This window comes from Camelina sativa, chromosome 12, assembly GCF_030686135.1.
Source record: "Camelina sativa cultivar CO46 ecotype springtype chromosome 12, ASM3068613v1".
Lineage (NCBI taxonomy): Eukaryota > Viridiplantae > Streptophyta > Magnoliopsida > Brassicales > Brassicaceae > Camelina > Camelina sativa.
Window position 1 is genome coordinate 22463147 of NC_141891.1, and position 25688 is coordinate 22488834.

Below are 25688 nucleotides of genomic sequence, written 5' to 3' on the forward strand. Positions count from 1 at the left end.
CTTGCTTAGTTAATGAATGATACTATTCAACGGAGTATTTTTTTTTCATGCAAAAGGTGAAACGATATATGAGGCTACATTTTACAATCATCTGAATCTGGAAAAGATTTGGCCTATACCTATTGTGTTGTGGCATGTTAATCTCATATTGTAACGCTTGCATCTGCGCCTTTTCTTTATACAACTAGCAAGAAAGAATGTAAAGATCTCATACTTGTGAATCGTAGATCTGGCTGGGCTCATCCCAATTAATATAGAGTTGAAATCTATGGATATATATAGCTCTTCAGGAAGCCATCTTTAACTCGGTCTAGCTTGTTGAATTTGCTGGAGAAGTGCTGCTGCTAGCTATAATGTTGCCTAAAGACGCTTTTGTGGATTATCCTCAGTTTCTTCTTCTTGCTGGCTGTTGCTACCTTGTACCTGTACATTTTGATCTCTTGGAGATACCAATTGCGGTACGCTTAGTGTCTGAACGTGTTGCAAATGGCTGAAATTTGCTCGGTTTTCTGGTGCATATCTTTCAGGTAAACATGTAAGCTGTTCAGGCTGAAACCTTGGATGAACTAGAGTTTCCGTATCATGATAACGACTTAGATCTGCACATGGCTGCTTCCCAGGATCAAAACCACTATGTCTTTGAACAGTATGATCTATGACGGGTTGCATCTGTGAACCTCTGGTGTTGGTATCACGTGGTGGCCAGTCCGATCTAGAATATCGGTCACTCAACTGATCATGCTTGCTCTCGATGTATAGTTCCATAGATGCACTTTGACCATCTCGAGCAGCCCAGATCTAGATCCACCATGTTCTAACCGTAGAATTAACTCCAGAGATGCTAAGTTTCCCGGGAACTTTAAGTACTTTCTCGGAGAAATCAGATGGAGGCACGAGGAACAACGTTGTTGTGTCATCCAATTTAGAAACAGCTGCTCGTTGCTTCTCCTCCCGAGAATGCATAAATTCATTATAAAACACAATATCAGCATCACTTCCAGGAACAAAGAAAACCACACACGCTTTAGATGATTGGTAGTAATGCTTGGCCAGCATGTCTAAACCAGTTCTTGCTGTGCAATCTAGAAACTCAGGCCTGCAATTATAACCATAACAAAAAAAAAAAAAAGAAGAATTGCATCAGACGTCTAACACCAACATACAAAAAGAACATTAATTAAATAAACAAATTTCATCAGAAGCCTTGAACCAAGGCACAAAAAGATAAGAACTTATGCCAATATAGAGGGCCAACTGAAACAAGAAATACATAAAAAAAAAATAAAGACGTAAGAGCTACTTATAGCATCATGTCCATCACTTTGACCACAGGAAAGCATTTAACACGACATATGGGATTGCCTCCTTTTGCAATAGTCCCTTCCCAGTTCCAGTCCTTTAGTGATGGTCGATTCAATTCAGGGACAATTGATGGCAGAGAGTAAACTCCCATTAACTGGTCATGTGCTTCTCGTAAGCGACTCTTGTCCCCGTTCCTGATAGCTAGATTTACCGGCTGCTCAACCGTTTGCTTGTATCTTAACTGTCCAGCCTCATAATTCCGCTCGAATGCATCTTTTGGGGAAAAATCAGCAGATGAACTGGAAAAAGGGCGTCTTTCTTGCTATATACCATAAAGCTGCTGCCCTGAGAGCAGCCTCTTAAGCTGCACGAATCTTGTCTTCTGTCTCTTGGATTCTTGGTAGTAGTAGTCATCTTCATGTAAATCCCATGGCTCTTCATACACTGAACTCCTTGACGGGAATCTGTGAAGATCATCACAGAATGCCAAACCCAATTCCCTAGGACTACCATGATATTCATGCATATCCTGCGGAAATCTATGTGTATCCCTCAAACCTTCCATATGCAGGACCTTCATCAGTCCTTGAGACTCCTTTCTTGTTATACATGTAATCTTCAGAATCTTCCAAATCCTTATCCGATATGTATTGTGGTTCCCTCCCATTGGTAATTCTGCTGATGCTTCCATAATTTCTATCCTGAAGATCCCAGTCGATCAACAGATCTGTAAGCCGGAGAGAGTGATCTACTGGACGGACGCCTTCCACTGTTAGATGAGGAAGGTTCACTCTTTGCAAAACAAATATGCACTCGAGGATTGCCAAATAACTTCCCCTGAAAAGTTTCTTTCGCCTCACATGCTGCCATCAGATTCCAGAACTGAACAAATGCATAACTGCGACCAGGGAATACCGTGACCTTTGTTATTTCTCCAAACGAAGAAAAGACCTTCCTCAAGAGCGCATCATCTACTTTCAACGAAGCCGGAAACTCTATATATAGTACTTCACTGGGTTCTGCATTTCTATCACCCATTTTTGATTTGCTATATGTGTCTGGGGCGTCTGGGCTATCATAATGCGTTCTGGAGTCATTTTGAACAAAAGATGACCCACTTCCTGCAGACCGCTGTTCATCATGATGAAATAAATCTTCTGTGCATGATCCAGTTGATGACTTTTCCTGCAATAAACAGTATCACAAAGATAGAATTATTAACCAACAGCCTACTTCACTGCATGGTCAAGAATAAAAAAGGTTTTTAATCAATTTTAGAATAACCATATTAGCTAAGAAAAAGAAAATCATCAGCATCAGTGCCAACTCAATATTGAGTCATTTAAAGAGGTAACTGAGAGAAATAGCTAGCATACATAAACTATTATTCTCTATAACGACCAATTATGCTCCAGGAAAAGTCGACATGATACACAGCTTTTTCCCATTGAAGAAGAATACCCTTTGCTACGAGCAATATGGAAAGATATGTAAGATCAAAGGTAAAACCTGAAATAAGACTGTTGTTTGATGGTCTCCTGAAATTACCATACACTTTAAGCTAAAGAAGAAAGCAAGTCTTTAAACTGTTAACTGCTGAAAAAGTATTACGAAATTCTCGAGTATCTAATTTTCAGCAAGAGATCTCTCTATGGGTAGAAGAGCTGCCTATGGTAAATAATTGTGAGCTTAAGAATATCCCTGCAATGTGTAAGTTACATATACATGTAACAACATATGAGGTATCAGACAATTATGCCAGCGCTAACCATATCTAGCAGCTCAATTTTAAACATCATCACTAGCCATGGAGAATTGAAGACGTGATCGGACTGCAATCATGGTACAATTTAAACATCATCACAAACAAACAGGAAGCTTAAGACATTTGGCCATGTCAGTTCTTGTATAATAATTTCAAAGGCAACGATGATCAAATTTATTGGCCAGTTACAAGGATGGAATTGCCATGTATGAAGCAAACACTGCTTTTAATCAGTTAATCAAATGTCTATAAATAGGCATCCATTTTAAAAGCATGTGTCTAAACATAGGCATATTACGAAACATGGTGAACATGAGAGTGAACTTTAATCAGGGCCTTGAATCCATGGTGGATTACTGGCATTCTTAAGGAGAAAACTGTAAAACGTCACCAACTGCTACCTGAATAATAGTTCTATCCTCTGTAACTTTTAAGTTCATAATAACGTAACGGAAGGTAGAAAAAGTTACTCGGATACATTTATATAGATGATCATGTCATTCATCTGCAGTATTGATAAGCAACTGAAGTCATGCAATAATGCAATAAAATTCACATCGTGTACACTAATAGCAACATAATTCTATAAACTTGTAATGAATGTGGAACTGATATTTGGAATCATCCAAAGTTGTTTGGGAAACAACTCTAAGAGCCAGAAAGCTTAATGACAAATTTCTGTAGTTATCTTTGTTGTAAGATCTGGTTGAAGATTGATCGACTTTCTCTCAACACATTTTGATGTTCATGGACGAATCTTGACCTAAACTGAGCTAAGAGCATATTTCTCACCAAACGAACAAATAACTTTAATTTGGGATGGACTACCAAGTTCATATTATTTGTCAATAACATTCTGAATGCTTCACAACATAATGGCTGAATCCTTGTGTTGTGAATAATACAGGAACCAAGTCGCCTTGGTCCAGTGGTAAGGGAGAAAAGTCCCGCCACCTGGGTTCGAGTAGCATTGGCCACGGGGGTTCGAAATTTAACATGGTTTCCCCTGGCCCCAGGAGATTAGTATTTGGGCCTAGGAAACCATTAGGATCACTCCTGAGTTATAAAAAAAAAAAAAAAAAAAGAATAATACAGGTAAATGCTTGTGTTGTGAATGATACAGGTAAATGCTTGTGTTGTGAATGAGAAAATGCTTGTGCTGTTTACTCCCGGATACTTATTGATGTGGAGGCATATTTGATGAAAAAGATGGCCCAAATACGGTTTAACAGAGAACAATTCTAAGTTTCCATGTATAGAAACATAATTATCAATGTAACCTACAGAAACTTGCGCATTCAATGTGAAAGCAAAACTTAATGTATATATAAAAAAAAATTCTTTCCCTGGTTTATATAGCAAAGTGTGATGAAATCTATGAAGACGAGACACCAATGAGAGAAAAAGCTTCGTTTGTTTTGCTCATTGCTAATGCAAGGATGAAGTATTATCAAGTGAAAAGGGATTTCAGAGCAGTCTAATACGAGGTAAGAGACTTGTTAAAGCACATCAAAACTAACATCCTTACTGTTTGAGTAAATTCTTTAAAATTCTTCTTAAACACATTCAAATTGCTTGTTGGTAAGCCGCATTACTGGACATCTATTGGAGACGGAAACACTAATCAAGCATTCTAATAAGTATTGGCTCAGTCTATAAACCCTTACAGTTGGGTTATTGGGATACCTAAGTAAATCATGTCATCTCTAATCAACCCTAAGGACTCGAAACTAAACATGTGAACACCCAAAATTACGTCAAGATGAAATGAAGAAACAAGAGTACATATATACGAAAGAAGCAACTAAGCAAGAGAAGCAAGCATTGGAAAAATAATAAGGAGTGTCAACACTAACCGCCTTAGCAAACTCGATCCTAAGTGGGTTTCCAGCGAGTGGGAAGCCTTGAAGAGACCCAATGGCAGCGAATGCATCCTCGTCGTGCTTAAACTTAACGAAGGCGTAGCTCCGTCCAGGCTGAAACGCTAAGCTTCCCAATTCTCCAAACCTTAAGAACCGGTCGGCTAAGTCACGTTCCAGTATCCCATGAGGAAGGTTTCCAACCCAGAGATGCCGCGATGGCGGATTCTTTCCTCCTCTGCCGTCTTCCTTCATCATCATCCTCTCCCTGCCTCCTCCACCGTCGCCTGACTGTAAAATACATACACCGCCACACCAAAACAAGATCAGCACACCACAACTTGAACCAGCGGGAGAAACAATGAATGAGAGAGGAGATGGTGTAGACCATTTCAGATCTGATTTGTGTGACTGACTAATCTGGGGATTTCAAAACACCATCTTCTTCTTCTTCTTCACTTTCACTGCTCACTACAACTATTTTCTACTTTACGGCTCTTCAAAAAAATTCCCAAATTTCAATTTTTTGTAATTTCTCTCGTGTGTGCTCTTGGAACGGTTTTGTTTTTGCTTTTCACAAAAGCACCTAAATTATCGACTTCTTATCAAAATCAGCCTAAATATTGTTCTTGTACTGTTTAAACCCATTGAATACAATATTGGATTAACCGAAACGAGAAAACCAATAGCTTTTATTTATCTAAATCCAAAACACAAAACCATATTAGATTACGGTTTTGGTTAAAATTATATTTACATCTAAGAGGGGTTTTTTTTTTTAGGATTTTGTAAGATTTTAATATTTTAGAATTTTGAAAGAATTAGGAGATGTTTAGGAGATTTGATTGTGTTTTAGATTTATTTTTATTTTTATTGTAGAGAATGAAATGTGATTCTATAAGATTCTATGAAATTTTATTAGGAAACTTTGTGTGATTTTAAAATATTTTGCTATAGATTTTTATTAATCGCTTATTTATGAAGAACTGTCTATCTAGATGAGAACAAAAACAAAAACAGAGTATACATGCCGTTGCTGTTATGATATACTTCAGGAGCTGAGGCCAAAAGACAGAGCTACACCTATTAAGCTATTTGTAATAATGGTTTCATAGATCAAAACTCATAAACTTGAGAGCTTGATTATGGTGTTTTGAGTTATTATACTCTTTTTCATCATAAGCGGTATAAAAGTCAATGTCTGTTATCTATCATGTGAGACTAGTTTTGTTTTTTCTTGGTTAATTTATATATGATCGTTTCTACCATCTTTATTTATTACTACTAATAATTGAGGTGTGTCTGTTTTGACCATTGTTATAAGACATTCAAACTCTGGCTTTACTAGTTATGAAACTGTTACTATGATAATAACGTTATCCTCTCATAGCTCAAAAATCCTCTCTAGAGCAAAATTAAAAGCGTTTCTTGTGTTGCAGAGGTATTAAAGGGAAGCATGTTTTGCAGATTTGTGTTCTGCTTGGAGTTTGCATTTGGTTAATCTATCAAGTGAAGTATTCTCATGATAAGAAGAAGGAGTTTTATGAGAAAGATGGCGACAAATCGACTGTGTTGTTGTCAGAGCTTGAAGATGGAGTGGTGAAGCTTGGGAGGAAAGATCTTCTTCCCGGTTATCATAACAAGAAGGAGAAACATGTGGAAGAGGATGAGGATGAAGAAGAGATTAGCCATGGAGGAGAAGAGAAGAAGAGTAAAGTAGAGGAGGATAAAGAAGAAGAAGAAGAGGACGTAGTTGAGGAGGATGAAGAAGATAAGAATAATAAGCAAGGAGAGGAAGTAGCTGAGGAAGATGAGGAAGTAAACAAACACGAGGAAGATGAGATTGATGAACAAGATCAAAGTAAAACCGGTGGAGATACTGATAAGGATGATGAAACACTTGAGGAAGAGAAAGAGAGTGGAACGAGTGAAAGCGATGAGAAAGAGACTGACTACTCATGCTGATGAAATTGATATGACAATTGATAAGGCACGCGAGGAGCATTACAAGGCTGATGATGCTTCCAGTGTTGTGTCCCATGAGTCTCGGATACTGAACACTGAGAAACTGAAAGAATGTTTTAATGAAACAGCTCAGGAGAACAATCCCAATAGCACAACAATTGAGGTTGAGATCCAGAAACAACCTGAGTTAAAGTTAGGAGAAGCAGATGTTGTGAACAAAACAACCATAGAAGTGAAAGATAGTGACAGTGAACCATCCAGTTCTGAAGCAAAAAGCACGGTAACTGAATCACAAGGTGATTAATGCCAATTCGACAGAAGCAATTCTTGAAGCTACAGGTTTTTTGCAGAACGAAACAAAAATCATGCGAGATCGAAGTCAAGAGAAAAGTGCACCGCCTGCAGGATTCTCTGAACCACAGCCTGTGTTGGAACTTGAGCAAATCCGTAATGAATCTGATCCCAATATCACTGTTCCTGCAAACATTACCAACAAAGATTCCATTCAAGATGAGTCCAAGAACTCAACTTCAGAGTCCTTGCTGATTGAAAACATATCAGGCTCAAACATGACCGAGGTGAAGGAGAATTCAAGGTCTGAGGGTGAGGGTGATGATGAATCAGCTGAAAAGGAAAGTTCAAACGTTTTCTCTACAGAGCTGACGGAGGAAGCAGATAGTACTTCAGAAACGTCAATTTCTCAAGAAGAGATGGATGCACTCACTGGTCCACAAACTCTGCCAGATATAAGAATAGAAGGGAATGAAGAAGACGAAGAGGAAGCAATCGGAACAAAGTGAAAGAAGCTCTAATGGCAGCTATGCCATTGTAAAAGCTCAAAACGTCAGTCTCTCTCTGTTATATGCGATGACTTGTTGTCCATAAAGAGTGGAGAATTGCTTGAACCATCAGTGAGTGGAGTATTTTTCAACTAAAAAGAAAAAAAAAAAAAAGTCTTCTAGAATCATTCAAAGTAGCATTCTAAAAAAACTTGTGATATTTTGAATAACAAGAGATTTAAAGTTGGTTTTATAAACTATTGATTGAATAACAAGAGATTCTGAATTATTTTAAAGGATTTTATATAAATCTTAGTTGAATAACATAGGATTTCATGAGATTTTTTAAAATCCTCAATTGTATAACAAAAGATTTTAAGAATACTTTAAAATCCTTTAAAATGTCAACTTCAATACCCCTCTAAACCAATATGACTACTGTCAGTCAATAAGAGAAGGGTTCAAATTTTATCTACAGGCTCCTCCAATGCGGTAGTGCGTTTCTTTAAATTCTCTTTGGAAAAGGCTTTTGATTTTGCTACCCACTTGAGACAAATCATCAAAATGTCTCATCCTTTTTGGTCAATTTTGATACAGGACGACGTTGATCAAAGAAACCCTATAAAACTCACATGAATGGAGGAAAGAGTCAAGATTTAGGGCAAACTAAGGTAGGTGGTACTGATGATATGGTAAAGTCTAAGACTTGTTTCGTGCGTGATGGGAAAGACGATTGGGTGTTGGTGTGTTACGGAGAGGCCCATAGCTATTCACCAAAGCTGTGCATTTGATGAACCTGATTCCGATGAATTCGGCAACATTTATTGTCCTTATTGTTGGTATAAGAGAGTGGTTTCCAAGTGTGTTGAGCTACAGAAAAACCTCATGGTGAGTGGCAAGTCTATAAAGAGATGTAGAGAGACTTTAGGAGGAGTTGGTTTGAGGCTGATGATGGATATTGAAACTGAATATGTGGAGAATGTTGTGGAGGTTAATGTCTCAGAAGGTAGAACATTAGCAAGTGGAGATCATAGTGAGAATATATGGGAAGGTGATGGATTGAAAAATAAAAAGAATCAGAAGTTGAATGAAGTTGCGGCTGACTCATTCTCGGAAAATTTTTAAGGCTGTTGATAATGGTTTGGGTAAGGGAAGAAAGCAGCTAGGAAGATTTAATGAGAAGAATCATGAAACTTATGTTGCTTTCGTTTTTAATATGGGTGAGGACCATGAAGGAAGCAATTTTGACGTAGGTAGGGAAAGAAAACCACAGACAAGATGCAACAATATAAACCATAACACAGCACAAGCTCACAGTTTTGTTGTGGTTGTCAAAACAAGAGAGAAGAGGAGATACAGTGAGAAAAATCAGCAAAACAGAACAGTTTCAGGAACTAATGAGCAGGACGTCTCTATTAATGATGAAGGAAAACAAGCGCGAGATTCTGATTTCAGTGACGGAAGAAGTGGGCAAGGATATTTCCATGAGATTAACCAGCAAAAGAAAGTGTCATCTACTGAAAGATTTGAGCAGAAAGTCCTAGGACCGATAAAAGGGTGTCATACGGTTCTGGATTAGGGGAGCGGAGATATCGGTATAAAAGATATATTGAAAAGAACCTGCTTCTGAAAACTATTGAAACTGAAGATCTTGCAAAGGAAATTTTCAAGAATCGGAAGAGAAAGCGGGAACGAGAAGTGGAGAGAGATGGAGATGATTTCTTGGTTATCCTTTCGGGAAAAAGGGTTGGAAGGTCTATACTCTCGATACTGGTGTGATCTCTGTCTCTCGGGATGTCATTTTTATGGAATCTGAGTTTCCATCTATTGTTACATCTCCGTCTACGTCACAACCCATGTCATCAACCAGCTCCCCCATTTTGCAAACTCACGATGACGACTGTTTTGATTGAAGTAGATCGCAATTCTACGGGTATGTATTTGTGCCAACACAAGTATACTCTTGACATTATTTCTGATTCGGGTTTACTGGGTGCTAAGCCTGTTTCTCATCCCCTTGAACAAGATCATCACTTGGCATCGGCTGGTGGTGAGTGTCTTCCGGATCCGTTTCGCTATCGCGGGCTGGTTGGGCGGCTTATTTATCTTAGTGTCACTCGACCAGATCTTTCCTATGTTATTCATCTCCTTTCCCATTTTATGCATGCTCCAAAGGAAGCTCATTGGGAAGCAGCCTTACGTGTGGTTCGCTATCTCAAGAATAATTTTGGTCAAGGTATATTTTTGAGTGCTAATACTGATTTGCGTCTCTCCACCTGGTGCTACTCCGATTATGCTAGTTGTCCTCTTACCCGTTGATCCTGTTTATTCTGCTAGGAGGTTCTCCTGTTTCTTGGCGGACACGAAAACAAGAGGTTGTCTCTCGCTCCTCGGCTGAAGCCGAATATCGGGCAATGGCTGAAACGGTTTGTGAACTACTTTGGTTGCGTGAGTTACTTACTGCACTTGGTGTTGATTGCACATCTCCGATTCCGTTGCATTGTGATAATCAGTCTGCGATATATATTAGTCAGAATCCGGTTTTCCATGAACGGACAAAACATATTGAGACTGATTGTCATTGATACGTGACGAGATTGTTCGCGGGGTGATTGCTCCGCAATATGTTTCTACGTGTGAACAAATGGCTGATATACTTACTAAGGCTCTTGGATGGAAAGCGTTTGACGGATTCAACGGCAAGTTGGGTATTTGTGACTTTCTTACTCCAACTTGAGAGAGGGGGGTATTGAGGGATATTATGTGTTATTTCCAAATTATATAGATGTCTTAGTGCAATATATGTAAAGTACTTAGGGTTTACTCATATGTGTGTATATAAGGGCTTTGCCCGTGAATGAATAAAGCAAGAAACCTTTTATACAAACTTAGTTTCTTAAGGACAAGTGGAAGATGATGAACAAAATACCTTGTGACACAGGGAATTGGGTAAGACTCGCAAATGAAAGACAACCAAATTACTATGTGTCCGAAGTTAGTTCTCAATGAGTTTTGGAATTTTGGAAGCATTAGGAGCTTAGAAGAGTAGTGGATAGGGTGTTGCAGTTTTTTGTTCAATCTTTTTCATAGTTTCTGAATTGTATATTAGAGTGTCTCAAAACACAAGGCCTTGTAGTGCCAACAAGCCCATTATAATATCTTTTAGCCCATGTGTTCTAGGGTTCCAAGCAAGTAGTATAAATATCAATGTTAGGAGTTGTATTAAGACAACTCTCCTTCTTACCATTTATGAAATATAAATCTACAATCTCTTTGTTCTTGAAGACAACCTAAAGCTTCTTCTCTCTTTGTTCTTTACATTTAAATAAAGCTCTAATGAGCTATTGCATTTTCAGCTTTACATTTTCTTTCAATAATCTCTTTAAAGAGCACAAATCTTCTTGTTTTGAGATTGCTTTCATGGTATCAGAGCCAAACGGTTTATGGGTTTTACCTTCACAAGTCCACAGCTTCCGCTCTTTAAAAGAAGTCTATCACCAAGTTTCTTATCGGCGAAATTAAAACCGAACCCACACAAGATCTGCAAGTTCCAAAGTCAGCTTCATCGCCACCTCCCTAGACCAGGTTCTGCTTTGTTGACTGTTAGAGATATATCAAGGTCACGAACTGAGAAGAAGAGAACAGTTTTGGGTTTTGAACATCACGGTAATGTTTCATATTCCCTTTGGAGACATAACATGTGTCATGGTGGCTGGTTATAGATTCTAGGTCTGGAATCATGCTGGTTTGTCGTTTACTTGGTGGTTTTGCTGGCTAGTTTAGATTATAGGATTGAACTCATGAAGCTAAAATGTAACCAGATTGTCTTGGATTTCATAAGGATGGGTTTTTGGCTACAATTTTTTTCTGGTTTTGCTGAGCGCACACAAGGTGTTTGTTACAATGTCAAAGAGAGAAACAGATTGGTTTTATGCAAAGTGTAGTTGGCTAATAGATGAGAAGCAAATAACAAGGAAGATTGAAGTAGTTGTGGGAAGAGAAATTTTATTTGTCATGACAGATTAGAAGAGTCAAACGGGTATTGGAAACTTGAGCTCTTAGTGAGACAGAGAGGTCACAATTACCTCTGAGTGAGATCGACTAAGCTCTCCAAGTCTAGAAGAACCTCTGAGTGAGCCATGCGATACTCTCCAAGTATAGACCTGAATTGATCTCACACTTATGCTTGTTCTCTGTGGTTAGTTAGAGCCTTCTGCCTACAACTCAAGGATCTTACTTCGTCGATGCATTCTCATGTCAAAGCCATTGCATATGCGGTTTCAAACTTGCCATGTTGTTTTCACACCACGCCAAGTTTGCGGGGGAGTATTAGAGTGTCTCAAAACATAAGGCCTTGTAGTGCCAACAAGCCCATTATAATGTCTTTTAGCCCATGTGTTCTAGGGTTCCAAGCAAGTAGTATAAATATCAATGTTAGGAGAACTATGGTTGTAACCTTGAGAGTTGTATTGAGACAACTCTCCTTCTTACGATTTATGAAATATAAATCTACAATCTCTTTGTTCTTGAAGACAACCTAAAGCTTCTGAAAGCAATCTCAAAACAAGAAGATTTGCGCTCTTTAAAGAGCTCATTGAAAGAGAAATGTAAAGCTGAAAATGCAATAGCTCATTAGAGCTTTATTCAAATGTAAAGAACAAAGAGAGAAGAAGCTATTAGAGTGTCTTAAAACACAAGGCCTTGTAGTGCCAACAAGCCCATTATAATGTCTTTTAGCCCATGTGTTCTAGGGTTCCAAGCAAGTAGTATAAATATCAATGTTAAGAGAACTATGTTTGTAACCTTGAGAGTTGTATTGAGACAACTCTCATTCTTACCATTTATGAAATATAAATCTACAATCTCTTTGTTCTTGAAGACAATATTTACTCCAACACTGACTCCACTCTTAGAGCTTATAGTGACAGTGATTGGGCGAATTGTAAAGAGACAAGAAGGTCTGCTGGTGGCTTTTGCAATTTTCTTGGTTTAAACATGATCAGTTGGTCTGCAAAACGTCATCCAACGGTGTCAAGATCATCTACTAAAGCTGAGTATCGCACCTTGTCCATTGCAGCGTCTGAACTCAAGTGGATCTCTCTGCTTCTTCGAGAAACTGGCGTGCCTCAACCTGCAACGCCAGAACTATACTGTGACAATCTATCGGCCGTTTACTTGACTGCCAACCCTGCAATGCACAATCGTTCCAAGTCATTTGATGTGGATTTTTATTTTGTGCGAGAAAGAGTGGCCTTAGGTGCATTGATCGTCAAACATGTTCCAGCTGAGTATCAGCTAGCTGACATCTTTACAAAGTCGCTAGCTCTACAGCCATTTGTGGATCTTCGGTACAAGCTTGGAGTTGTTTTGCCTCCCACTCCAAGTTTGAGGGGGTGTATTAGACAAGAAGCTCCATCAGTTCAAACAGAGACTGTGTCTTCTGCTTTTGGGTCCAAGGCCTCAACGGATATGGGCCGCGATCACAAAAGCAAGCCCACCAATACATTGTCTTCAACCTGCAACCTCTCCTCAGTCTCCATCACCAACGACTTCTGATTCTACCTCTCCAGTGTCTGATTCTACCTCTCCAGTGTCGTTTCCAAACAATCCTATGCTTCATCCAAGGATAACAAGTGCTAAAGCTGGTATAGTTAAGCCGAATCCCATATATGCTCTGTTTACAGTCAAAAGTAATTATCCGGAACCTAAAACTGTGAAGACAGCTCTCAAAGATCCAGGCTGGACTAATGCCATGGGAGAAGAAGTGAGTTCATTTCATGAAACTCATACATTTGATTTGGTTCCACCTGATCATTGTCCAAATCCACTCGGTTGCAAGTGGGTTTTTAAAACAAAACTGAAAGCTGATGGCTCTCTTGATCGCTTAAAGGCGAGATTAGTAGCAAAGGGTTATGAACAACAAGAGGGGGTTGATTATATGGAAACCTATAGTCCAGTGATACGCACAGCAACAGTGAGGTCAATTCTCCACACTGCAACGGTTCACAAGTGGCCTATTAAACAACTTGATGATAAAAATGCATTTTTATATGGAGATTTAAAAGAGACAGTCTACATGCATCAACTACCAGGCTTTGAGGATAAAGAGAAGCTTGATTATATTTGGAAACTAAACAAGGTAGTATATGGTTTGAAACAAGCTCCTAGAGCCTGGTTTGATAAGTTCAATACTTTTCTCATCGACTATGGCTTCACCTGCACCTATGCGGATGCTTCTCTGTTCACATATCATAAAGGCAAAGATAAGATGTTCCTTCTCCTATATATTGATGATATGCTTTTAACAGGTAACAATCCTCAGCTTGTGGACCAGTTTCTTGAGAATCTCAACACCGAGTTTCGGATGAAAGACTTAGGCGGTCTCCAATATTTCTTGGGGATTCAAGCTCATCCGCACTCTGCAGGTCTCTTTCTCAATCAAGAAAAATATGCTCTCGATCTATTGGTTACTGCTGGAATGGCGGACTGTGCTCCTATGCTGACGCCTCTGCCTCTACAACTTGACAAGGTCCATTGACATCAAGTTCCCTTCTCTGATCCCACCTACTTTCGAAGCTTAGCTGGTAAGCTCCAGTATCTCACCTTAACCAGGCCAGACATTCAGTTTGCTGTGAATCTTGTCTGTCAGAAGATGCATTCTCCATCTATGGCTGACTTCTATCTACTCAAGCGAATTCTGCGCTACTTAAAAGAAACAGTTAGTATGGAGCTTGTTGGCACTACAAGACCTTGTGTTTTGAGACACTCTAATATTGTATATGTAGTAAAGCTAATCTTACCATTCCCATTTGTATGTCCCCGCCAATTTAGAGAATAATACATAAGAGTGAAATGATTTCGTGACACAAGTTTATGCTAGTATTATCAAAGTCTTACATGTTTTTTTGATGTGGAAATCTCTGCAATAACGGTAGAGGAAGAAAAAAACAGTAAAGATTATTATTTTCAAACTTATTGTAAACAACAAACAACACTTCTCTAACTTTTAATGGAAAAAAAACAAAGATTTTTTAAAGACGGAAACTGATGACGTTAGAAATTCCCGCCGGTGCGTGGTTCCTAGTACAAACTGTTTAGTCGCCACGTGTCCTAGGGGAGTGCCACGTACGCTACCATCATCCACTTTTTGGGCTTATTTCTGTCGGTTATTCTCTGATGCTTAGTGAGTGGCAAAAAAGGAAAGAAAAAAAAAAGAAATGGAGGTTCCCATAGGGCTTTTGGAGAAGCTGTGGAGTTTTGTCTCTTTTCTTCCTTACTTCTTCCTCTTACTACTCCTCGGCCTCACAAAGGGTATGTTACCATTCCCTTAATCTCCTCTCGTTCTATTGCTTCCTAAGGTTGCAGAAGAGTCTCTTAGGTCCGTAGTTGTTGAAAACTCTAATAAATGTTTTGCTGCACTGTTCAGATTAGATTTTGAAAATGGAATAATTTATAAGCTATTTGAATTCAGAGTAATACTGAGTATTTTAAGTAGAGCACTGTAAGTTATGTTCGGTATAAAGTTCTCACTCTTGTTTTGGTTTTGTTTATCAGCCCTGATTATTGGTCCAATTTCATCTACGATAATTTTGGTTGGCAATTCTTTTGTCATCATTGGCCTTTGGCCAGCACATCTCGTTTGGACCTACTACTGTTTGGCAAGGTGTTTTATCCATCATATTCGATACCTTTCCTTTTGTATTTTTATCTCTGTTTCCACTAAACATCTTCTTCCTGGTGTAATCTCTAGAACCAAGAGAATAGGAGTGGTTTTGAAGACCTTGGCACTGATATTGTTTCCACTGCCTTTACTCCTCTGGCCAGTTTCTGGTATAGTAGGAAGTCTCTTTGGTGGAATCGCCTATGGGTTTTTCACGCCCCTTATGGCTACATTCGAGGCTGTAGGAGAGTCTGTTACTAGCAAATGCTACCATTGCTTTGTTGATGGTTCATTCTCCACTATTAAAGGGTGTTGTACTGTGGTGACGGACTTCACAGATTTCTGCTTCCATTCTTACTTCTCCTACATGGATGAGTTAAGAGAAATGGTTTCCGCCGATGTTGAACCTTTAGAGATAAGGTAAGAATAGCTCTGTTCGTTTGTGCCCGTTAAAGAAAAAATAAATAACTTGTAACACTTTACAATGACGGCATTATCTCATGTTCTTCTCAGGTTATCTTGACTACCCAGTTGTCTGCTTGCTAGTGTAATAGGTGTGGTGGTAGATATTCTTCTGATAACAGCTGTTGCTATGTACAAAAGCCCATATATGTTGCTCAAAGGATGGAAGAGGCTATTGGAAGACCTTGTTGGTAGAGAGGGTCCATTCCTAGAGACTGTATGTGTTCCATTTGCAGGTCTTGCTATATTGCTATGGCCACTGGCTGTCGTGGGAGCCGTTATAGCTTCAGTTTTATCCAGTTTCTTTCTAGGAATGTACAGTGGAGTCAGCGTTCATCAGGTTGACAGCCAATACTTAATATTCCATTGAGTAGTATCTTACATAGTTGGTTACGGAGATGTCCTTGGGATTTAAGGCTTCATTGAGTCCGAATCTATGTCAAAACTCAAAAAGGATTTGAAAGGATACTAATTAACTCTTGAGCTCCTCTGGTCGTGATTTTTTTCACTGTTTGTTACCGTATCTGTGACAATAATGCTGGCCATTTGGGATACCTCATGTTAGCTTAGTTGCGGCTTAGGCAGATATATTGTATTATCTAGTTATCTGACATGAGAATTTGAAGACCTGTCTTTGGACACTAAAATGTATCTCTTGTACATCTTAGAATTTCTCAGTGGGTTCGTAGATAGATAATTTCAGGTTGTCTCTATCCTTTTAATTGTCTAATAATTTTTTCAGGAGGACTCTTTTAGAATGGGGCTTAACTATATAGTCGCTGTGGTCTCACTGTTTGACGAATACGTAAACGATTTACTCTATTTGAGAGAAGGAACTCGCCTGCCAAGGTAACCTAGTGGGGGTTCTGTTCCATTATCGTTTCATTTCCAAGACATAGCCCACTGGTTTCGTGATTTAGTATTGGTTGATTATTAATTTATTAGTGTAAACTGTAAAGTATATATGCTTGCGACAGCCAGGCCTTGCTATAGGACGAAAACTGAGACTGGTCATGGGAAGAGAATATTAGGAGAGAGGAAGAATGTTGATCTAAAGAGCAAAAGAAGCAGCTCCCGAGGTTCAAAGCTTGTTTCAGAACAGTCAAGGACACTGAAAAAAGCAATCACAATATATAAACCAGTTCAGGTATATTATTACACCTTTATTTTCGTCATATATATATATATATATACTAAGAGTTGCTCCGTGCTACGCACGTGCTTATCTTCATATTTGTTTTATTTTCATATTTGTTTTATTGGCAATTTTTTTAACTGGTAGATTTTCATCTTTCTGTATTCTGCTTTCTTAATTGGATTTTCTTTTTATTCATAAAAATGATATAATTTTTTAGGAGAAGAGTATGTATCTTAGTAATTAAACTACACTCTCATGTATAATGGATTTTATTAGTCATGTTTACTTTTTTGAATAACAAAATGTTTAAAAGCTTAGATTGATTTTCTTTTAGGACATGTTGTTTTGCGATGTAACCATTTTGCAATACATTCATGGCGAATTTTGTGATTACAAAATAGATGATTTATGTAATATATTTATAAACATTAAAATGATATTTAACATTAAAATGGTCAATTAATATTTAAACAACTTCATGCTTGATGCAAGCTGTATGGGCAAATGATCATCATCTTTGTATTTTCTGCTTGGTCAAGACGTAATTTGTCAACTAAAGATTATAGACTCATATAGTCATATTAATACATGTCACTTTCAAACTACGACAATAACTTGTTTGGACGTTGTTTCTGTTGTTGCCTTACAGAAATAGCCGAGAGCTACCATCATTTTTAAGTTTTGAATTTATATCATGAGTAATCTTTTATTAATGATGATAAAGTTTGGAGATATAAAATAAATATTATATTCCTTAATGTTGCATATTTTTCATCCTCAGATTCATATAATGTATGATTTATTTCCCTTTTAACTGGTGATAACACCTAACATCAAAAGCACCTTTTTTTTCCTGTTAACAAAAAAAAGGAAATGATACGAATTCTTCAAGCTTTAAAACCTATTCAATGGCTTTAAACCAAAAATATAATAAAATAAAGATCACCTTTTGGTGATTTTATTCATTTCGGCATTGTTTAAGGCAAATTCTCATCATTTTTATTTTGTTGTTACGTGAAAACATAAGCGAAAGTTGAAATCAAAGTCCCATATCAAAAGTTAACTGAAATCAATTACAAATCACCTCGTCTAACGTTGTTTCTTCTATGTCTTCCTTCGACTTATATATATATATATATATATATATAATAGAGATCTGATGATCTATTTTAAGCTTTAGGTCTCCCTATCTGTAAGAATCTTAACAAATATCCAAGTTAGAATAATTTATAAAATAAAAAATATATATTTATATTTTAAACTCAAAAAATCATTTTCTAACACAATTATACCGTTGTGTGATATATATCTTAGACTAAGTTGTATTGTTTTGACTTTATGAATATGTCGTAGTGTACATGCACATAGGCTCATGGTGTCTCCATACCGTAATTAACCTTTAGAACTCGTTGAGATAAAACAGAAAATGTTATTACACCTTACTCAATATGGCAATAGAAAAAAAGCTTAAAGGAGAAAATAAGAGTAACTAAATTTTTTATTTGATTGTTTTGTCATTCCGTAATGGTTTTCTCCTCCACCTAACCACCAGTCCAGACTACTTTTTTACATGCTTGCATAAACTTTAGTTCCTTGTCTGAGATCTTAAATTCTCCATTTTCATTTAAAAATGAATTGTGCAATGAACAAATCATTTATGTGATCTAAGGAAAAATGGTTCAGAGACATTAGAACTTTCCTCGAATCATAACAATAATTTGAATATGAAATAGAATACAATCACATGAAATATACATATTAAAGAACCAGCTAGTCAGCCATTGTAGTAGCAGAATTTGGCCATTTAAAATTAATGGGACAATATAGAATTTTAGATGAAGAGAAATAAGAGATTGGAATATAAATTTATGACTAAACATTGAAACTGATTTTTTGATATAAATGTAAGCTAATTTATTAGGATTTAAAGGCGAAAATGGGACGTTACTACAACAATATTTAGCTTCCCACATTTATTGAATTGACAATGAAAAACATCAAATCTTATACAGTATTATTAACCATGCTCTAATTTTGAAATTGTGAAGCTATGCTCAAATTTTGAAATTGTCAAGAATACATATATATGGCCCATTGTTAGCATTATATTCATTCATAGGCCTATATACATTGGTCTTAAGTTTTAGAACAATAAAACATTAACTAATTAATATTTAATAGAAAGTAGGACGTTAAAAACAATCCACTTACGTCCAACTTTTCGTGGGTTCACATGGGTTGCAATGACAACAACTGTTTTATCTTTTAGGGTTAAAAGTTTGGCATGGGCATCGACCGCAAGTTCTCTCCTGTAACGCCCGTGTCCCAAAGAAAAGTGGAAGAACCGATCAATTTATGTGAAATCATGAAATTGTCCGGTTTGGTTTAAGTTCACCCGGTTTAGAGTAGGTTTTGGGAAACCCTAAGTGATATATTTATAATGAAATGGACGCCTCTTCTCTCTATTTGGTCGTGGCTGTTATTCAATACTTGTGTTGAGAGGAAGAAAGAGATATAGAGAGAGGAGAGAGCCTATTGTGGTGTGAAGGAGATTAAAGGAGAAGGAGCAGAATCGTTAGGGTTTGGGAAGAAACAGTTTCGATATATCAAATCGTTGTCAAAGGTAACGAAATTTGGTAGTGTTATTCTCAAGCCTTTCATCGTCATTCTCCTTTTTACAGAAATGGATTTGGATTTAAACTCGATGAGTTATGTGCAGTTTCGTGAGACACGTTTTCTCAGACGCGAGTTGGAACCATCGGGGATTGTAACTGAGATCGTGGTCTCGTCTGGTTTCTGATCGGCACGAGATTTTGTGGGAAGCTTCGTGACGTCTCGGAATAGCTTTTCACCGGAGGGATTTGATAGTTAACGGTTGGTTTTTATTTTAGGGTTTCGTCTTTAAGATTGTTCTTTTCTGATGTTTTTGTCCAGTTTGCTTCAAGGTTGTTTTTGGTTGTGTCACTTGTTGTAGGACGTTTCTGGACTGTTTCAGACGCAAGGAGAATTTCTTCTGGTTGTATTTGTTGTTAGAATCAGCTTGATAAGGTGAGTGCGTGACCATGAGCTTATCTAAGCGATTGGGTTGTATAACTTGTTTTGTGTGAAGTTGTGTAGGTGTGATGAATATGTTATTGGATGTTCTGTTCAATGTCTGGTTTGTTATGTTTTATTTGTGGTTGTACTCTTGATTTGCTTGTGTGTATAGCTCGTAGATGGGAGGATCGTCTCACTGGGTATTTCTGGTAATACTCACGCATCTCATTGTGTTTGTGGTGCAGGTATTGTGTAGTGTGGAATCATGGCGATGAGGAGGAGGATGATCTAGGGTCTCGGTTGTGTGTTGTTGGACTTGGTTATATTGTTTATGTTGGAACCTTGGATAGAGTTATGCTAGGTTGATGGATAGAATGCTTAGGAATGTTATTGCATTGATGATGTGTTGGTTCTGTATGTTGGTATGTTTCCGCTGTGCATATTGGTTGTTATCGGTTTAATGAGGAATTGTGGTTTGGGTGGTTTAATTAAGTAGTATGAGATGCTTAATTATGTATTGTACTTATTTTTAAAAAAAAACGGGTCCGGTTGTTTTAATTTGGTATCAGAGCCCTTACGGTTCTAGGATGGTTAAATGGATGGTTTAGAGCGGTTTAGGAATTTAATTGGTTGAATTATCTTCCTATTGTTTGATGCATGATGATGTGTGATGGAATTGATTATGAGTAGTTAGTCAATTTGTATGTGGTATGGAGTCCTAGTATCATCCTCTTCGAGCCTTCAATGAGATTCCACTGTAAGTTGTTTTATGTGTTGTTAGTTGTGTAGTGTTTTTAGCTTCTATACGGGAGGTGCAGTTGGCTATTGACAAGTTGTTGGAAATTGGTGGATCACGCCGGTATCGGGAAATACCGTTGGCGGTGATTTGTGAAAGTGGATGTGTTGGAAAGGGATTTCCAAGAAGTTAAGTTGGAGACTTACTTCGCCTAGAGTGGCTGGAGTGCCACTATTTAACAAGAAGCGGTGGTGTTCGGAGTCCGAAATTTTCGTGAAGCGGTGGTGTTGAGAGAAGTTTCCCGAAATAGAATTTACTATAAGTGGAAAGTTTCCAAAAGAGGGAAGTTTTAAAAATGGGAAGTTTTATGGAAGTTAGAATTTGTCAATTTTTAGCGGTGTGTGCCTTGGAGGGGCTTGTGTGGCCTTTGTGGCCGAATTTTGAGTTAGTGTGTGCCCGTGTGTGGCGGTCTTCTGAGACATTGTGTGGCCGATGTGCTTACTGGTGTTGTTGGAGGTCCAGCAGGTTCTGTGAGTGTGGTAACAGGTTTTGCTCAGACCGAGATGACCTTATTGCAGATTTAATAAGATGATTAGTTCTTATGAAATTTTGACGAGGGATGGGTTAAGGGATTATGTGATTCTAGGAGTGGGAAGTTTCCATAAATAGAAAGTTTCTAAATATGGAAAGTGTTTAGGGAGATAGAGCTTTGCTATTTATGGAAAGTGTCGTTGCAAAGGAAAAATAAAAAGTTCCAGAAAAGGGAAGTTTCCATAAATAGAAAGTTCTATGAATAGATAGGACTTGACTATTTTTGGAAAAGGGATGTGGAATGCCTGGAGTGGCGGGAATGTTTAGAGGTTGACCTGAAGAGTGGTCACAGATGAGATGATTGGTTCTCAAAGATTTTTGATTGGTGGTGTTACGGTGCTACGAGATGTGTGGGTTCTAAAAATGAGAAGTTTTATGAATAGTTAAAGCTTGTCTATTTATGGAAAGAGCGTGTGCAAAAACCCAAATGGTTGAGATGTTTTGAGTTGGCCTGAAGAGTGGTCATGGTGGTGGTGATATTCTGGTGAGAGAATATGGTGATTGGTAGTGCATTGCGATGTTTTACGTGAATCACATGAGGTAGTTCCCGTCGGGAGATGCTTATTGACGTTAGGACTTGTTTGCTCACGTGGAGAAGATTAGTTCTCCAGAGGAGATGATTAGTTCTCCTGTTGAGATGATTAGTTCTCCTGAGGGGATGATTAGTTCCCCTGGTGCACCGCGGGCTTGATGGGTTGCGACCCTGAGGGCGGCAGAGGAGATGATTAGTTCTGCTAGGGGATGATTAGTTCCCCGGAGGGGATGAGTAGTTCCCCTGGTACCGAGATCTCGAGGGTGACGATCCGAGAGTGAGACGGTATGGCTCGAGGACGACGGTCTGAGAGTGCAGGCGGTGCAGTTCGAAGGTTGCTACCTAAGAATGTATGAGTGAGAGAGCAAACAATGTCTAGAACGTGGTTATGAGCGTAGTGACTGGATGTAGACCTCGGAGGTCGGGATTGATCTTGTGTTTTGGGTTGTCTTGACTAGTGGGGCCAGGGTTATGTGGACCGTTGGGTCATATGGATGTGCGGGCTGTTGCGACAGTTGCACGGAAAACCTTTACTGACGGTATTCAGTCCGGTCGGGGAATGTGCGGGCCGTAGTGACGGTTGCACGGAGGTCCTTGGTGGAGGGACAATGCTCTCAGATTCGAGGATGAATCTTTTGTTAGTGGGGGAGAATTGTAACGCCCGTGTCCCAAAGAAAAGTGGAAGAACCGATCAATTTATGTGAAATCATGAAATTGCCCAGTTTGGTTTAAGTTCACCCGGTTTAGAGCAGGTTTTGGGAAACCCTAAGTGATATATTTATAACGAAATGCACGCCTCTTCTCTCTATTTGGTCGTGGCTGTTATTCAATACTTGTGTTGAGAGGAAGAAAGAGATATAGAGAGAGGAGAGAGCCTATTGTGGTGTGAAGGAGATTAAAGGAGAAGGAGTAGAATCGTTAGGGTTTGGGAAGAAACAGTTTCGATATATCAAATCGTTGTCAAAGGTAACGAAATTTGGTAGTGTTATTCTCAAGCCTTTCATCGTCATTCTCCTTTTTACAGAAGTGGATTTGGATTTAAACTCGATGAGTTATGTGCAGTTTCGTAAGACACGTTTTCTCAGACGCGAGTTGGAACCATCGGGGATTGTAACTGAGATCGTGGTCTCGTCTGGTTTCTGATCGGCACGAGATTTTGTGGGAAGCTTCGTGACGTCTCGGAATAGCTTTTCACCGGAGGTATTTGATAGTTAATGGTTGGTTTTTATTTTAGGGTTTCGTCTTTAAGATTGTTCTTTTCTGATGTTTTTGTCCAATTTGCTTCAAGGTTGTTTTTGGTTGTGTCACTTGTTGTAGGACGTTTCTGGACTGTTTCAGACGCAAGGAGAATTTCTCCTGGTTGTATTTGTTGTTAGAATCAGCTTGATAAGGTGAGTGCGTGACCATGAGCTTATCTAAGCGATTGGGTTGTATAACTTGTTTTGTGTGAAGTTGTGTAGGTGTGATGAATATGTTATTGGATGTTCTGTTCAATGTCTGGTTTGTTATGTTTTATTTGTGGTTGTACTCTTGATTTGCTTGTGTGTATAGCTCGTAGATGGGAGGATCGTCTCACTGGGTATTTCTGGTAATACTCACGCATCTCATTGTGTTTGTGGTGCAGGTATTGTGTAGTGTGGAATCATGGCGATGAGGAGGAGGATGATCTAGGGTCTCGGTTGTGTGTTGTTGGACTTGGTTATATTGTTTATGTTGGAACCTTGGATAGAGTTATGCTAGGTTGATGGATAGAATGCTTAGGAATGTTATTGCATTGATGATGTGTTGGTTCTGTATGTTGGTATGTTTCCGCTGTGCATATTGGTTGTTATCGGTTTAATGAGGAATTGTGGTTTGGGTGGTTTAATTAAGTAGTATGAGATGCTTAATTATGTATTGTACTTATTTTTAAAAAAAAACGGGTCCGGTTGTTTTAGAAACAATCAATGATGAAATATTACTCCTGGAAGATGGAGAAATCAGATTGTATAAGATCAGATATTTCATGAAATTTATTGAGGTATCAGATTTGACATCTGATGTAAGAGATGTTATCTCAGGATACTTACATCATCTTACATAGAAAAATGGTCTTATAGTACCATACTAAGAAGAAGAGTTGAAAGAGATAACTTTACAGAGGAAGTATAAATAACTCATATGTATAAAATAATTGTTTGGAAGATTGTATGTAAAAGAAGATTTGGACTTAAAGTTCAAATAAATCTTCAATATGAAAGGAGTGCCGACTAAAAGAAAACTGGCCACTAAAAGAAAACTGGGCCATAGCCGACTACATTTTACGACTATTATTCAGTCGCTAAATTTATCGACTATTTGGTTACTCCGTTACGACTATTTTACGACTAAATAAAAACGATCGTACATTAGTCGCTAAATTGCGACAAAATTCAGTAGTCGTCAAGATAGTCGCCATTTAACGACTACGTTACGACTAATATATAGAATCATAAACGCAGTCGTAACCTTGTCGTTATATAGTCCCTCAGTTACAACTATCTAGGTAGACGCATAAAAGTCACCAAATTAGGCGACTATATTACGACAATATCGACGGGTCGTACAGGTTGTCGCTTAGTAGTCGTTATTTAGCGACTATTATGCGACACTTTCGGCAGGTCGTAACGTAGTCGTATAATAGTCGTAAAATGTCGGTATTAAAATTCACGTTTTTTCGTTTGGGGGGGGGGGGTTGGTGTACTTGTATTATGCGACTGAATTTTAATAGTCGCTTGGTAGTCGCCAAAATTGCCTATATATACCAGCTTCACCACTTCTTCTCTCTTCACTCACCATTTCTTCTCTTCTCACTCATAAAACACAAACACATTTGCGAAAATAAAAAAAAAAATCTTCCAAAAAAAAAATATATATATATATATATATATTTTCTATTACTCTTGTATAATGTCTAGGAATTACAATTATAGTAATTCTCGAGAGTGGATGTATAAGAGGTTCGATGAAGTGACGGGCAATTTTTCGGCGGAGTTTACAATCGGGATGGAGCAATTCATGGCATTTGCAAATAGTCAATCTCTAGTACAGAATAATGGGGGTATGTTTCACTGTCATTGTAGTCGTTGTAAGAACGATAAGTTTATGTCAGGAAAAAGAATTTGGAATCATCTTTTTAGCAATGGATTTATGCCTAATTATTATATTTGGTATAAACATGGGGAAGAAATCAATATGGATATAGGAACAAGTTATGTTGGTAGTGATCAAGAAGTGGATAATGTAGATGTGGGTAATGTAGTAGAAAATCCATATGTGGATATGGTGAATGATGCATTTCGTTATAAAGTGGGTTTAGATGATAACTATCATGAGGGTAGTTCTCAAAATGTAGAAGAACCAATACGTAATCATTCAAAGAAATTCTACGACTTGTTAGAAGGCGCAAAAAATCCATTATACGATGGTTGTCATGAAGGTCACTCACAATTATCGTTAGCTGCTCGAGTCATGCAAAATAAGGCGGAGTATAATATGAGTGAAAAGTTAGTGGATTCGATGTGCGAAATATTGAATGAGTATTTACCAGAAGGAAACCAGGCAATGGGTTCACATTACGAGATGGAAAAATTAATGCGCAATTAAGGTCTCCCATATTATACAATTGATGTTTGTATTAACAATTGTATGATGTTTGTATAAACAATTGATGTTTGTATTAACAATTGGACGAAAGACTTGTAACTATGGAGTCTGTGTTAAAGGTGAAAATTACACTGATGCATCCGATACAGCGGATTTCTACGGGACTTTAACTGATATCATAGAACTCGAGTATGAGGGGATGGTCAATTTGAGAATCACACTTTTTAAGTGTAAGTGGT

The 25688-nt window shown here is 38.1% G+C and overlaps 3 protein-coding genes, 1 long non-coding RNA gene and 1 pseudogene across 4 annotated transcripts; 4 read left to right on the forward strand and 1 right to left on the reverse strand.

The window, feature by feature from the left end:
• Window positions 1-280: 280 nt before the first annotated feature.
• Window positions 281-5526, reverse strand: LOC104732473 (RNA recognition motif (RRM)-containing protein). The gene is given in 6 exon segments (XM_019234066.2): window positions 281-1096; window positions 1290-1858; window positions 1860-2010; window positions 2012-2487; window positions 4924-5217; window positions 5315-5526. Coding segments are annotated over 6 exon segments (2289 nt in total). The 5' UTR covers window positions 5318-5526; the 3' UTR covers window positions 281-300.
• Window positions 5527-6276: 750 nt separating this feature from the next.
• LOC104733769 (uncharacterized) lies at window positions 6277-7702 on the forward strand (annotated as a pseudogene).
• A 532-nt stretch (window positions 7703-8234) lies between these two features.
• Window positions 8235-10679, forward strand: LOC104733770 (Homeodomain-like superfamily protein). The gene is given in 8 exon segments (XM_087477084.1): window positions 8235-8291; window positions 8294-8427; window positions 8429-8770; window positions 8772-9205; window positions 9208-9443; window positions 9846-9906; window positions 10008-10096; window positions 10563-10679. Coding segments are annotated over 8 exon segments (1470 nt in total).
• A 4182-nt stretch (window positions 10680-14861) lies between these two features.
• Window positions 14862-17174, forward strand: LOC104732476 (putative membrane protein At3g27390). The gene is given in 7 exon segments (XM_087477085.1): window positions 14862-14981; window positions 15225-15333; window positions 15421-15750; window positions 15844-16132; window positions 16535-16641; window positions 16774-16963; window positions 17148-17174. Coding segments are annotated over 7 exon segments (1146 nt in total). The 5' UTR covers window positions 14862-14887.
• A 2224-nt stretch (window positions 17175-19398) lies between these two features.
• LOC147930907 (uncharacterized) lies at window positions 19399-20042 on the forward strand. Its single transcript, XR_015573877.1, has 3 exons — window positions 19399-19553; window positions 19650-19804; window positions 19905-20042. It is a non-coding gene; the product is annotated as an uncharacterized LOC147930907 (long non-coding RNA).
• Window positions 20043-25688: the final 5646 nt, after the last annotated feature.